The sequence below is a fragment of the Tachysurus fulvidraco genome, chromosome 7, assembly GCF_022655615.1.
Source record: "Tachysurus fulvidraco isolate hzauxx_2018 chromosome 7, HZAU_PFXX_2.0, whole genome shotgun sequence".
Classification (NCBI taxonomy): domain Eukaryota; kingdom Metazoa; phylum Chordata; class Actinopteri; order Siluriformes; family Bagridae; genus Tachysurus; species Tachysurus fulvidraco.
Genome location: NC_062524.1, coordinates 4201002 through 4217258, shown reverse-complemented (window position 1 = coordinate 4217258; position 16257 = coordinate 4201002). Strand labels below are relative to the sequence as shown.

General features: G+C 37.7%; 1 protein-coding gene across 2 annotated transcripts; it reads left to right on the top strand.

Annotated features, from left to right (window-relative positions):
• Positions 1-1259: 1259 nt before the first annotated feature.
• On the top strand, positions 1260-5611 carry LOC113662827 (leucine-rich repeat extensin-like protein 3). Of its 2 annotated transcripts, XM_027177959.2 has the most exons (5): positions 1260-1392; positions 1504-1559; positions 3670-4797; positions 5026-5121; positions 5394-5611. In XM_027177959.2, the coding sequence occupies exons 2-5, from the start codon at positions 1518-1520 to the stop codon at positions 5574-5576; spliced, it is 1449 nt and encodes a 482-aa protein (XP_027033760.2). In that variant the 5' UTR covers positions 1260-1392; positions 1504-1517; the 3' UTR covers positions 5577-5611. The 2 variants fall into 2 exon arrangements, with proteins under 2 accessions (XP_027033760.2, XP_027033761.2); XM_027177960.2 differs by lacking the exons at positions 1260-1392; positions 1504-1559 and adding an exon at positions 2987-3129.
• Positions 5612-16257: the final 10646 nt, after the last annotated feature.

The window sequence follows — 16257 nt, the reverse complement described above, 5'->3', positions numbered from 1 at the left end:
ATCTTTCAAGTTGGCAGTTATTAACAGTAATATCTCATGTGATGGGAAGTTCGGATCATTTTACTGATTCGGTTCATTGAATCTCGTTCAGCAAAATGAACAAATCTTTTTTCGAGTCATCTCGTTCACTTCAGCAGAATGTAATTAAAATGTTTCCAGCTCAGGCCGCATTGCCTTAGCCTATGGTGCTGTAACGTGAAGACCAAACTACTCGAAAGGTGAACAAATCTTTTCTGTTTAATGATCGTTTTCGATGTTGCGCATGCGCGGTCAACACAAAATGAATGAATCACTCCCCGAGTCGACTCGTTATTCTCGAGTCATGGTTCGTGGACGACACATCACAATATCTCATCTTCACGGACCAATGAAAAGCCTTGGATTTGAAAAACAAACAAAAGGTTAAAAAGTGTTTTTATTGTCTTTATAAAATGTGTTTTGTTGTCTGGATCTTGTCTGATTCAGCAGTTACTGATAATTCAATAAATATCACCAGCTAAAAATGTATTGAGATGTGTATATTGTACATGATGGCCACTAGAGGGCAGTGTAATGCTACCAATACAGTTAAGTTGTGACTGTGTGTAACACCGTAAGCAGTTAATAAACGGGGTTCCGAACATGATACTCGGTGTGTAAGTCTCATCAATATAAAAAAGTTACTAGTTCTCTGAGTAGTTTTTATAAAGAGTCATTTGTACTTTTACTTAAGTACTTTTTTAACGCCATCACTTTTACTTGAGTATAAATTTTCTCTTTCCACCAATGTTTAATAAGACCCTCAATAAAAAAAAATTATATCCTAATAAACTCTCAAATCCCATTTCAAACCTTCTGTTTATGTTTAAAATATTAGAAAATGTTGTGTGTGTATGTGTGTGTGTGTGTGTGTGCGTGTGTGTGTGTGTGTGTGTGTGTGTGTGTGTGTGTTTGCATCTTTGTATGTGTGCGTGTGTGTTTGTGTCCGTGTTTGTGTGTTTTTGTCCATGCTTGTGTGTGTTTGTGTGTATGTTTTTGTCCGTGTTTGTGTGTGTTTGTGTGTTTGTGTGTATGTATAAGTATGTGTGTGTGTGTGTGTTTCTGTGTGTGTGTGTGTGTGTGTGTGTGTGTGTGTGTGTGTGTGTGTGTGTGTGTGTGTGTGTGTGTGTGTGTGTGAGCGTACATTTGCGTCTTTTTGTCTGTCTGTGTGTGTGTGTGTGTGTGTGTGTGTGTGTGTGTGTGTGTGTGTGTGAGCGTACATTTGCGTCTTTTTGTCTGTCTGTGTGTGTGTGTGTGTGTGTGTGTGTGTGTATACAATCTCAGGTGTAAATTGCACCTGCAGAAGACATCAGCCTAAAGGAGGAGGAGACTGTGTTCAGTGGAGGTGTGATATGAACAGGATATGAGACTGAGGTGAGGATCATATCAGAGAAATTGTTACTGTTTAAATTAAATAGAAATAAAATGATATGGAGGTTATTTAAATCTGTCCTTTCTACAGTATTTGCTGTGTATTTTTGACAGGTTCTGCAGCAAGGATGGATGGACGTCAGAATTCCACAGAGCTAAAAAAAAAATCGGTAAGTAATGTATGTGGAAAAAAGGAATAAGTTTTTCTTCTTTTAAAAGAAGAATGGGGGCATAAAAGCCTTTATTATCACCACATATACATTACAGCACAGTGGAATTCTTTTCTTCACATTCCCCAACTGAGGAGGTTGGGGTCAGAGTGCAGGGGCAGCTACAGTATGATACAGCGCCCCTGGAGCAGAGAGGGTTGAGGGCCTTGCTCAAGTGCCCAGCAGTGGCAGCTTGACTGTGCTGGGCCTTGAAACCCAATCCTCCGGTCAACAACCCAGAGCCTTAACCAGTTGAGTCACCACTGCCCCACTTACTGAGTAGTCAGGTTAAAAGTAAAAGCCTTATTAAAGTAAATACATGGATTAGTGTCCTTGTTATTGACTGTGTCAGACATCAGCTTTTAAAAGCGTTTATATGGTCACAATTTTTACAATGAAATTTGAATGCTATTAATGACACACAATCATACAGGGTACCACATGCAGTGAGCTGCTATTTACAAGAGTCTGTTTTATAAAAGATATAATCCTACACAATAGGGTCAAAAAGGGGGATTTAGAAATATAACATACAACAAAATAAAACAAAGTAAAATAGATTAAAAAATCTATTGTAAAGTAAAATCAGATCAAGTGAGTGTTGCTAAAGTGTTGGAGTGAAAGTGGTGGCTGAGCTGAGCTTTCCTGTCCTGATAGCTGACTGTAGTAATGTCAATATGACAAAGAATAAAAAAGCAGCACGAGGAGGAAAGAAACCTAATAACTTCACTTCATTTGATAGATTCACATCGTTGTTCTTAGAAATCAGATAATCCTGAGATTTACACAGATATATAGACTGTGATTAAAGCATGAAGATACCAGTGTGAATATATTTTAGCACAAACATTAGAGCGAGGCTTCTTGGGGCTGAGACGCTCATATCTTAAAATACTAGTCAGGACGTGTTGAATAGAATAAAATGATTGTCATGTTGTGTTGTGGTTTTGTAGGTAAACATATGGTTACATATGTTAGTAGTGTAGTGTATAACACTGAAGGATGCTGTAGGATGAGTCCTGTGATGTCATAGATGATCCGGAACACGACATCATCACGTTTACATTTAAATTGTTGACATTCCAATTTAAACACAGTGAGCGAACTTCATCGAGCGAGCGACTATTTAGAGACACTTATACTATTCACGATTTACACAGCATACGTTATTATTTTTATACAACACACACCACACCTTTTTACACAACACACACCACACTTTTTACACAACACACACCACACTTTTTACACAACACACACCACACTTTTTACACAACACACACCACACGTTTACACAACACACACCACACGTTTACACAACACACACCACACTTTTTACACAACACACACCGCACTTTTTACACAACACACACCACACGTTTACACAACACACACCACACTTTTTACACAACACACACCGCACTTTTTACACAACACACACCGCACTTTTTACACAACACACACCACACTTTTTACACAGCAAATTTGACTTTTTAATCGAGGCACATCACACCATCAAGTTTGGAAAATGGTAAGTTTCCTGATTATGACTTTGTTGATTAGTAAATTTTAAATAAATATTTACATTTAGATATATCTGATATTAATCTTGAATTTTTGTATTATATTAATCTTTATATTAACCTTTTTTTTTTTGTTTATGTTCTGTAAAGCTGCTTTGAGACAATGTCAGTTGTTAAAGCGCTATACAAATAAATGTGAATTAAATAGAAAAATTTTAATTTGATCATCAGGATCCATTTTATTTAAGCATTCATACTGTCTAGTTTAATATGAAGTTTGTATAGTTTAATATTCACTTACATTTATATTCGTTTGATAGTAAATAGTAAGACAAGTAGCTTATTGTCTTAGGGAGCAGTAAAGCCTTAGACATGATGATTTAACACAGAAGAGAAAGATACAGTATAATAAGTAATAGATCCAGGTCTGTTTCTCAAGAGAAATGTCATTATTTTCATCAGTAAGCCTCAGTATGAATCTGTTCATTTCTTTTTGTTTTTCTGAAACTATCAGTTTGTCTAAAATCCAACTCTGTTTCTTCTTTCAGTTCCAACCTGAAGAAACAGTGTATGTGCCTGCAACTACACCTGACTCTGTACATGTCACTGTCAACATCGACCCCGTGTACGACCCCGTCTACGATCCCATGTACGACCCCGTGTACGAACCCGTGTACGAGCCTGTGTACGACACTGTGGTCAACCCCATGTACGACCCTGTCTACGACACTGTGTATGACCCCATCAACAACCCCGTGTACAACCACATCTACGACACCGTGTATGACCCCGTGTACTACCCAGAGTACTACCCTGTGTACTACCCTGTGTACAAGCCTGTGGACTGTGAAGAGTACTACCACGTCCTGCCACCCGACGTCTACCCCAAACCTCCAATTGTGGAGATTGTTGAAGAAGAACAACTGGAGCCTGTGTCTCCACCTGAGACTCTGTCGCTTGTATTTCTGTCTGAATCTGTGTCTCAACCCGCTCCTGCATGTCCAACTGAACCTGTGTCTCCCGCAATGTCGGTGTCTCCACTGGAGACTTTGCCTCACCTGGAGACTGAACTTCCACCTGAGACCATGTCTCAACCTGACCATTTGTCTCCACCTGAGACTTTGTCTCAAACTGAGCCTGTGTCTCCACCTGAGACCATGTCTCAACCCGACCATTTGTCTCCACCCAACCATTTGTCTCCACCTGAGACTTTGTCTCAACCCGAGCCTGTGTCTTCTCCTGAGGGTTTGCCTCAAATGAAGTCTGTGTCTCCTCCTGAGACTTTGTCGCCACCCAACCCTGTGGATCTGTCTGGGACTTTGTCTCCACCTGAGCCTGAACCTCAACTGGTCTCAGATCTGCCTCCTGTACGGACAGATAACGCTGCTTCCATTGACTCTTCACCGTTTCCTCCAAAACTGACATGGGGAGAAATTATGGACTCACTGGTTGCTGAGCTGGAGGAGGCAGAGAAGCTTAAGGAGCAGGAGGTCAGCAAGGAGAAGGAGAGTCTTAAACCGGTCGAGAAAAAGAGGGGGAAAGTTATTAAGAAGAAGGACAAGATTGAAGAGGTCATAGAAATGAAAGAAAAAGCTGCGGACTTGGCTAAAAAGAAAAAGATAGAGCAGAGGCAGGAGGCAGAACAGAAGACTTCCTACAGCACACCAAACCCAAAGGTACAGCATTAAAGTCTGTCTGTACATCGCAGCCCTGAGAGGACGTGCCTTTGTGTCCGTATATGGACATGGGGACGTGCCGCTAATGTGATCTGATTATCATGAAGCTAGAGGCGCATTGTACTCACTTTTACATGCTGCTTTGTGATTTTCTGTTTATTTTTCTGTTTCATTGATTGATTTATTTACACACTGGATGTTAACTGGACTTTGTCTTCTGATCTGCAGGGAGTTGAGCTGTTCATTAGGGGTTTGGACTCTAATGTTGACGAGTATCCCCTCTACAAGGAGTTCCTCAAGTTCGGGAATATCAGCAGAGCAAAGGTGAACTACTAATCCCTCCAGTTTCTTCCTTTCCCTATACACTGTGTTCACTTCCCCTTACTCTCTCTTTTAGGACACGTGTTTTTTCCATACACTGTATTTTGTATAGCTGCTCTCTGAAATATGATCAGTATAGATAGATAAGATGTATATATGGACTGTAGGGGGTTCAATCACAGTTCCCTGATACTAACACAGCATAGCTGTTCTGTTTTATATATGTTTTAGTGTGTTTAATGCTCAATGTTTGCTTTCTGTATCTCCTTGTACAGTTTTTGATGTTAAAAGGATATGGATTCATCACATATTCCTCTAAAGATGAAGCCTACACAGCTATCAGGGAGATGAATGGGAAGATTGTGGGAAGGAAGCAGCTGATTATTACTCTGTCTAAAACAAAAAAGGAACTAGCAGAGCAGAGGATCAGGACTGGCTGGACAAGAAGGACGAGTTAAAGCGATGACTCAAAGAGGGTCTGATCATGGCTTTAATTAACCCTAATATAAATGAATAAAATTACATCTTCCAAATGTTGCACAAATGGTCTGAGTTTTTAATCACAGTAAATAAATGTTGGTGTAAAAGACTCACACAGCAGCAGTAAAAGTGCTGTAAAATAATCAGCTCTAAAATTCCAGCTCAATAAAACAGAATTAGAAATTAATAACTGAACATCATTAAAATCTGTTATGATCTATGTAATAACTGATGAACAGTATTTACCATAACTGAGTAAATATATATAGATAATATATATATAGCCAATAAAAATATCTCATTAGTGATTGGAAGTTCGGATCATTTTACTTTTTTGATTCGTTTTTTTTAAAAATCTTTTTTCGAGTCATTTCGTTCATTTTGTTCACTTCAGAAGAATGTAATTAAATGTTACATGTTAATTTCCCAACACATCCCACCTCACACACCACACATATCCTCAAGAAATATTAAACGATAATAAAGGAGAATTTTTTAAGAAAAGATTTATTGCACAAATAGTAGTAGTAGATTTTAGTAGACAGTTTTATAATTTAATACATTATAAAGTCAATAATACTAATTTATTATTGTATTTGTCATAAGATACTGAGACGGGATGCAGTCACGTATGACGTCAACCAAAAGACTCGTTATGTAAACTAATCGTTTCTGTTTCCGGCTCAGACTGCATTGCCTCAGCCTATGGTGCTGTCACGTGATGAACAAACCACTCGAACCCGAGGACTCGGAATGTAAACCAATCTTTTCTCTTTACTGAGCTTATGAGACACATTTTAACACAAAATGTACGATGTAACACAAAATGAGACGGCTCGATGTTCTCGAGTCATGGTTTGTGAACGACACATTACTGTATCTCATCTTAATGGACCAATGAAAAGCCTGGGATTTGAACCAATAAACAAAACGCCACCTCAGATTTACATGAGCTGATCGTGATCGTACAGTGAAAACGTTATTGACCGAAGGTTTGGGACACATGGAGTTTCAAGACAGCAACGATGATGAATGTAAAGAATGTAGAAACGACGACGACGACACAGAGGAGGATGAGTGTCCATGGCCACACCATATGGGGTCAGAATTGTTTGGTTATTCTGAATAAATACACTATGATCCACAAATAAATATAAAGAGTTTCACAAATATTTTTACAAATTTCACAAAAAGAAATGAAATTCACAAATAAATATAATAAAAATATTTATAAATTTATAAATTGTATTTATTTGCGAATGGCTTCCTGCTCATTTGTGGATCGCGTTCTGTGCATTTGTGGATTTGAAACATTTCTAACGTCAAGACGTGCACAAGAATCCACAAATAGGTGACTCCGCCCACCGTCTACTCCAGCCAATCACGTTCTGATTTACTCGCTCTTCACATTACCACTGGACCCATTGATGATGCTGAAATCGTTTCCAAAGAAAGCAGAATTGAACTAACCCTTAGTGCTGGCTACAATCCATACAGGGTTACCAGATTGGGCTCGAATCTGCGACAAATGTTTTTTTATTTGTTTGTTTTTTTAAATCGTATTTTGCAGTACATATTACACTGTGATAGTGCGAGTAAATCAGAACGTGATTGGTTGGAGGTAGACCGTGCCACGATTAGTCAGCGCCACGAGACCGTTGTCCGATTGGCTGGAGTAGACGGTGGGCGGAGTCCACCTATTTGTGGATTCTTGTGCACGTCTTGACGTTAGAAATGTTTCAAATCCACAAATGCACAGGACGCGATTCACAAATAAATAATAAAATTTAAATAAATAAATAAATACAATTTATAAATATATTTTTTTATTTGCAAATCGCATTTTATTTATTTGTGAATTTCATTTCTTTTTGTGAAATTTGTAAAAATATTTGTGAAACTCTTTATATTTATTTGTGGATCATAGTGTATTTATTCAGAATAACGAAACAATTCTGACCCCATAACACCAGAGGATCTGTTCACCTATAGAGGGAAAAAGGTGACCGTGTGCTGATGCAGTGTAAACTGTCACCTGCTGGGATTTCCCCTTACAAGACTTCAGTCTCTAATCTAAAAAAACACACATTATGGTAAGAAGACTAACAACTCTATTTGTGTGAGGTTTTATTTATTATTAATATGTTTAGGTATTGTTCTGTGTTTCGTATATAAACCACGTACACATTGTCAGTATTCTTTCCACCACTGGTTATTTTCATATAATATGTAACTACATCCTAATGATCTAAAGCAGCCATGATCCATCATGGTGGATGTTCTCTGCAAATCAAAAAAACTCTATGAATAAATACATGGATGCTGCTTCAATAGGTCACGGAATAAGAATACCATCAGTCTAAAAACTCTGTTGGGCAGAAATATAGGAAGAAATGCACAGATAACTTTAAGTTTAAACCGCTAGGTCTTTAGCTGTCACTGCGATAGCCTCAGATGTTTGGACATTTAGGCGCCGTTCACTTCATAACTGAGATGCCGGAACAGAGAAGAGTCTTGATGCGTACTTTCCTTGGGACCAGTCGAGTAGTGCTGGAGGATTGGAGGGAGTGTGGTGCAGAGCTTTAAGTGCTTTACTGTAAATACCCCACTGTGTGTGCTGTATCATTGTCACTATCTTTTCACCTTGACTGCAGCACTAACAGCATTCCTTCTGCTCCATAGATGTTAGAGATAAGCTCCTAAAACTAATAGAACATATAGAGAAATTTACTAAACACATCGTTACAGTTACATTCAAGGTTTAATTCAATCTTTCAGGCTCATTGTGTTTCTGATGAGAAAGGATTTCGTCTTTAAAATTAAAAATTAATAATATACTTTAAAAATTGGAAATATTTCCAATAAATCACAATATTTGAGACCCAAAAATTATTGACGTAAGACGATGTAGATAATGTTTTATATCAAACAAACCAGCCATGATTCCAGTAAATGAGTCGGTTCCAGGAGCATGTTATATAAGTGTTCATTTAGAAAAAAAAAAAAGTTTTTTATTGTTTAGCCACACCTCTTTCCAGATCTCGCCCCTTCATAAGGGATATCAGCTGCTTCACATTCAGATCGTTTTGACTTTTATTAAGCTGAGCTTTCGTGTTTGTCGTCTCTGAATATTTTACCTCCACATCCAACACTAGCTTTCCTGCGTTTCTTCCAGATGGAGGTCTCTGTGATGCGGTGCACATGGGCGGCTCTCTGCATCGCCGTGTCGGTGATGTCAGGTAAGGTATCTGGTTATGGTGAAGCTCATACTGTTACTTTAAGTTATTAATCCTGTAGTTTGAAGAAATATTGGAACACTCAATATCAGTCCGTTAATATCTTTATTATTACAATTATTAATAATAATGCTTGTAGTTAGGAGTAAATGAAGTTATTCCCCAATGTTGTGAAACGTTTTACATTTGTCTGTAGAGTACAGCAAATAAATAAATAAATAAATAAATAAATAAATAAATAAATAAAAGATTAAGAAATAATAAATACTACTTTGAAATAAAAAATATTTATTCTGAAAAGTCAGCTTTGTTGAATAGAGATGAAAATTTTGTGGAAACCTTCTACAATTAAAACATTATTTTAGTTTTTTAAAAGATTTTCTAGAAAACACTGTTTTAAATACAAACATCTACAAAGAATTTATACACACAAACATGAAAATTGGTAATGTATTCAAATTTTCTGTATTAAAACACTGAAACATTTTAGCAACAAGGTTTTAGTAACTGCTCAAGTTTCATTCTTAAGTAGAAATCTTTATCCGAATAAATAAAACAGTATTATTTAATAAATGCAAAGTTACTGTCCTTAGATCGTTCTGTCACAGTAAATATATAAAAGAAAAGATATGTACGTATGTTTTCCTTTTTTCCCATTACAGGCTCTGCTGAAGGTGCAAGTTTAGTGAAGTTAACAACAGCAAACACGGACCCACCGTTCAGGTGTGTCTTCACTATGGACATCACCAACCGTGTCTTCAATGATTCCCTCCTCAACCCTGATTATGCAGACTATAACCTCATGTATGACGAAGTTAGCAGTGTGGTGAGAGATTTACCTTCTTAATGACTTCATTATGACATTTCAAAGTGTTAAACAAACAAATCCACCACTGACACAATGTGAGGAAAAAGGCTAGAAATGTCACCCGGATTATTGAGACGTATTTTGTTCATGAAATCCACCTTGATATAGTATTATATGTACACTTAAAAATCTAAACAGATTGAAGCATCTCTAACTGTGAACTTGTTCTTTCTTCCCAGTTCTACGATGTCTACGGCTGCCCCGTTTGTGACACAGGGGCATTTTATGAAGGTGTAACAGACATGGAATTCAGGTATGACCTTAAATCTCTGACTACTTCCTCCTCTAGGAACAGCATTTATTTTATAAGTACACGAGCCTGTATCTTGTACTCCAGGATAAAAAGGTCACTGAATGTGAGTGAACGTTTCTGACAAACAAGAACATTTCCAACATGAGATCTAACGTAGGGATCAGACCTCTTTGTGTACACAGTGTTTGCGATACTAATTAAAGATTATTCCTCACCTCTTGATCCTTAGTATAACAGTAAACTTAATCTACAACACTTGGCCTTTGCATGCAGTAACAGCATCTACTCTAAAATGATATCAACCCTCATCCTTTCAGAACAAAAACCTTTTAACCGGCAAAAGAAAGGTTGGATAAGTCTTTTTTTTATCTGAACTATTCTCAGGCCAACTGTTATCACACAGACTGGTTATATACTGGTAAGTATATTTACATACTTAACTATCTGTACATAGCACAGATGAACTCATGAGCTGTTATTCCACTGCGTCAGGTATTTGTCAAGGTTACAAGGAAATCTTCAGATCAACCACTAACAAATTTTTTATCAAGTTATCCAGATTAAACCCCTGCATAACGATGACCTCTCTGTGGCTTTACCTCTAGTGACATGTCTGGATCTGTGGTTGTTCATGCCACCCTGGTGTTCTACACAAACCAAATCAATGATATGGTGATTAAATATCTGTTTCTGCAAGCCATCAAAGGCAGAAATGAAATAAATGGTCTGGAAATCAACCCTGAATCCATAGAGGGTAAGACAAATGTGCAGCAATCTACAGTACAAATAATAAAATTAATTTATGAAATGATGAAAATACCAATGCTGTGCTTTTCACACAGTCATACCAGGACCAGGTCCTACGGCAACCGTTGTCTACATCACTCCGACCGAAACCACTACACCAACTACAGTAACCACCACCTCTACCACCACTCCAACCACTACACCAACTACAGTAACCACCACCCCTAACTTCATTCCTGCCTGTGACCCCTATTATTCAACCCGTTCCCTTCACTTCTTTATTTCATGTCTTACCACTACCACTCCTACAACCACTCCTACAACCACTCCAACCACCACTCCAACCACCACTCCAACTACACCAACCACCACTCCAACCACCACCCCTACCACCATTCAGGCTTTCACCTGTGACCCCTATTATTCAACCCCTTCCCTTCACTTCTTTTTTTCATGTCTTACCACTACCACTCCTACAACCACTCCAACCACCACTCCTACAACCACTCCAACCACCACTCCAACCACCACTCCAACCACCACTCCAACCACCACTCCAACCACCACTCCAACCACCACTCCAACCACCACTTCAACCATCACTCCAACTACCACTCCAACCACTACACCAACTACAGTACCCACCACCCCTACCACCATTCATGCGTTCACTTGTGACCCCTATTATTCAGCCCCTTCCCTTCACTTCATTATTTTATGTATCATTCCTACAACCACCACACCAACCACCACACCAACCACCACTCCAACTACAGTAACCACCACACCAACCACCACACCAACCACCACACCAACCACCACACCAACCACCACCCGAACCACAGTAACCACCACCCCAACCACCACCCGAACTAGAAAAGTAGAGTCTATTAAAACAGGTTGGAACTGGTAGGACCTGTTTTAAAAATTTCCTGCCGTTATTAATCCCATTAATCAAATTGTTAAAAAAAAAGAAGAAGAAAGAAAAAAAAGACGTCTAATTTGATATCAAATTTACAACAAAACATTAAACACTGAAACTCTTACATGCTTGATCGAAGTATAATGCCATGATTATAAATGCCCCCGTGTTCAAACTCCATCTGCGTCACCAGCCTCATGGCCAACCTGGAGTAATTCCATGTGGCAGCTGTAAGAGCTTCTGTGGGACGTGCAGCAACATTTCTGTAAAACAAAGGTTTATTAGTACAAACCATGGTTCAGATAAAACCAGCATGGTAAAAGGACAAAAAAATAGAATTGTCTCCCGTTTTATTGTGTCCATGTTGATGATAAACGTCTTAGTCATTAGTCATGTCACACTCCACAGTGGTGTTAATATGAAGCTCATAAAAAAAGTCACTATTATTCACTATTCATCACTATTTCTGTTTTTATCTAGAATACTAGAGGTGTTATATTCATAGACGTGTTTTTTTTCCACAAAAATGTATCTTCAGAATAAATGTTGATATCAAACCCATTTCTGCTCTCTGAGATGCTCCGAGTGTTTGTTCATCTAAAAAGGAGCTCAGATTTCTCTTCAACACTAAAACTCAGTGTAAGATTATCAACAGAGGGACAAACACACGAATAAAACACACCGAGAGAACAACAGAGTCCTGACTCAGTTTAGATCAGACTCACAGACACAACATCAGTCTGTTTATTGTGTCTGATGAGTCGATTTCCGTCCCACAGACAGAACAGAACACCAGGCAGAGCAGAAATTATCTAAATAACTGATAACACAGATTTTCTACAGATTTTATGAAATGTAAATGACTTACTCATTAACAGGCTTTCAACATGAATCATAGCTCTCATGTTTCCTATACTGTACCATTCAAGAGCCCATGGTTTAAAACACAACAGAGCAAATGAGTGTTTAGGTTTTTGATATCTTGATTTCCAAAAAATACTGATGTCTTTTTAGTAATGTGAAGCAGTCATGTGAAAAATTCAGCTCAAAACAAACAGGATGGAGGATGATGATGGTGGTGATAATGATGATGATGATGATGATGATGATGATGATGATGATGACGATGATGATGATGATGATTATGATCTGTTAAAGCGTTTGTAAAACCTACAGATCGCATTTGTTTAAAAGGGGACACAGCGTTTACACACAGCAACATTGCTGCATCAAATCAAAGAGACAGGAAGTAAATAAATGGCTGACAGAAATGACACAGGCCCAAGATTTATGTGTTTTCACACATGCAGTATAGGGATGTAAGATTTAACTGTAAGATTCTGGCAATTACTTTTAAATAGAACATTAGTCATAAAACATGTAGCAAAAAATGTACAAATCGCATAGTTTTCAACTGAATTCGATCAATTATACAGATCACATTAATCAAGCGTCGCGTTAGTTCAGGCAGGCCACGGCATCAAGCTGCATGAGCTGATAATCAGATGTTCATGACGGCAATCGATCCGGTTACGACATCCATATTATCCGATTCTTTAAATTCCCATTCACTGAGCCGCTTTCTAGCGCAGCTCTGCTGCTGCGATTTTAACTCCCTCCTCCAACCCTGACTCCACCCAGTCGGAACCCGTTGTTTGTTGTACCAGTTTACATTATAAATCTTCATCACGTATTGGTTCTCTCTCTCTCTCTCTCTCTCTCTCTCTCTCTCTCTCTCTCTCTCTCTCTCTCTCTCTCTCTCTCCTTTATTTATTTATTTATTTATTTTCAAAACATATAAGTGAGCATATTAATACTATGCATGATTAATGGTTCTGTTACACGAGGATCTATTCTATTTTCTAGTTGCTGCTCTCCCCGCTCTGTCCATGCCCAGAACAGAACCATACCTCCAACACTAACTGTATGCTATCACCTAATAAATGTTCATTTATTTATCAAAGTGGTCCTGACTGAAACTAGATTCTGATATCTAAACATAGCCTTTAGTAAGTTAAACTCTGGACTCTTTATTGTGGGCACTGTATCCTTGTTGCTATCTATTCAATCTGACTGTGCTCCATAAATAAGTTCCTAAAAATTCCAGTTCAGTTCGAGGAGTAAAGTTTTTTGTACATTCCTAGCGGTCAAAGTCAAGGTGTAATCCTTCATAAACCAGAAAATTTCTAGTGAATCACAATAAATTTTTATTTCATGCTGTGAAATGTTTCCTATTCGTATTTGAAATGGTATTTGAGTAACATTTTTCTGATAAAAGTCTTCATGGAAAGATAAATGTAGGCATGTTTCCAGTAAAGTAATCAGAGTTAACGTCAACACGATAATAATCATAACACATTTTTTAAAAGTTTCCTTCTCGTTGTGAGTTTTGTATTGTTTAGCCACACCTCTTTCCGGATCTCGCCCCTTCATAAGGGATATCAGCTGCTTCACATTCAGATCGTTTTGACTTTTTTTGCTTTGTCGTCTCTGAATATTTCACCTCCACGTCCAACACTGGTTTTCTGGCGTTTCTTCCAGATGGAGGTCTCTGTGATGCGGTGCACATGGGCGGCTCTCTGCATCGCCGTGTTGGCGATGTCAGGTAAGATATCTGGTTATGGTGAAGCTCATGCTGTAGTTGTTGGAACTGTTACTTTAAGTTATTAATCACTCAATATCTCCTGAATGCTCAGACTGCTGGGAATCATGGTAACATTTATATGTAGGGAACAAACAATGAGTTCATTAATTATGTTTTCTTTAATTGAACCATTGAATATTTTAGTGAGATGTTATTTTGTTTTACTTTACTGTTATACAGTGTATTGTAATTTAGCAAATTGATTTTAGCTAATAATCTTGAATATTGAATATTTCCAGTCTTAAATTTTTGTAAAAACAATCCCAGTTTTTTGGTAGGACAGAAACTTTTGTGGCACAATATTATGTTTTTATCCAAATTAGAAATTTAAGATTGTGCACAATTCTGCACAATTGAAGATTGTGTAAAAATGTTTATACACATTTATTTGATTTTCCCCTATTCAATCAGGTTATATTTATAATATTTGCGATTGTCCTCAAACAAACCGACAAAACGATCCTTATCTGCGGATTCATTATGATCTTAAAAACCTTTTTTAAATTAATTATTTAGTGTATTTTTTGTTTAATTGTTTATAATGATTTATTTTTATTAAAGCATTATTCAGTTCAGTATCAGAAACCAGAAGCTACAAGCTGTAGCTGCTGTGGCTTAAATGAAATTGTTATCAGAATAAATAAAACAGCATTTAAATAGTTCTCCCCTTCAGATCGTTTTATATAACAAGACATTATACAACAGATAATAAAAATCCTCTTTCTCACTGCAGGCTCTGCAGAAGGTGCAAGTTTGGTGCAGTTAAAATCGACGAAACCAGACCCATTGTACGCTTATGACTTCACCCTTAACATCATCAACCGCGTCTTCAATGATTCTCTCCTCAACCCCAAATCTCAAGAGTATAAAGTCATGTATGAGGAAGTTAGCAGTGTGGTGAGAGATTTACCTTCTTAACGTCTTATAGGAAATACAAATAACTTCTATTGTTTATAAGATTTTTATGTTATAACAATTACTGATTACCAAAATGTAGAATATATTAATGCAATAATAATAATACAGTATTTCTTGTGTGGGTCTTTTCACTGGTTCTTACTTTAATCATCCTACAATTCGACAGCGATGTAAAGGGAACATTCACCATCACTTATTCTGTCCATACTATCAGTAAAAAACCTGCATCGACTTATAAATACAGAGTTTCAGATCCATCACTCAGTGAGAGACCAGTGTTGTATAAAGTACTAGAAAGCAATACTTGAGTAAAAGTACAAGTATCGTACTAGAAAAAGACTTTGGTAAAAGTGAAAGTTACCTTTTAGAATATTACTCAAGTAAAAGTCTTAAAGTATCTGATATTTACTGTACTTAAGTATCAAAAGTCATTTTCTGATATTTAATGTACTTAAGTATTTGAAGTAAAAGTAAAAAGTAAAATTTCAGTGATTTTCGGTATAGGCATAAGAGGCGCTTCATCCGGTAGGAAGAATCTTTCATTCCACTGTACAGAAACATTTCTTGCAAATACGGCCATGTGTGCATAAGGTTATCTACTTCACCCTGTTCACCCTGTTCACCACTATCGTCAGGGTGGTCGTCTACGATAACGGGAGGTCCTCCAGTAGGTGCTTCCATGGCGGTTTCAGTTGTGCTTCCGCTTCCTTTGGCAACATTACACTGAAATAGCGTGCGGAGTGGAATGCAATCTAGGAGCAGGGATTCACCAAACCTCCCTTATTGCGGTCGCACACATTTCTGCTGATTTTATTTTGTAGTAACGAGTAACGAAGATGCTTAGTGGAAATATAGCAGAGTAAAAGTATCCATTTTATCTAGGAAATATAGTTGTCAGGACCCCGGTCGGGGGTGGCTTGGAGACAGACCTGTACGCAGGATAGCTTCAAATGAAAGGGGTTTAATACAGGAGGAAGACAAACATAAACCACACTACACAGGGCACTAACAATATAATAATGAAGCCATGCTAAGGCAACGCGGCTCACATATATACAGACAATCACACAC

Bases quoted from the DNA above. Each gene is read 5' to 3' on its own strand.
- LOC113662827 (XM_027177959.2), top strand. From the start codon at position 1,518: ATGGATGGACGTCAGAATTCCACAGAGCTAAAAAAAAAATCG. The intron at 1,560-3,669 runs GTAAGTAATGTA...TTCTTCTTTCAG, and splicing joins CAGAGCTAAAAAAAAAATCG to TTCCAACCTGAAGAAACAGT. The intron at 5,122-5,393 runs GTGAACTACTAA...CTCCTTGTACAG, and splicing joins GGAATATCAGCAGAGCAAAG to TTTTTGATGTTAAAAGGATA.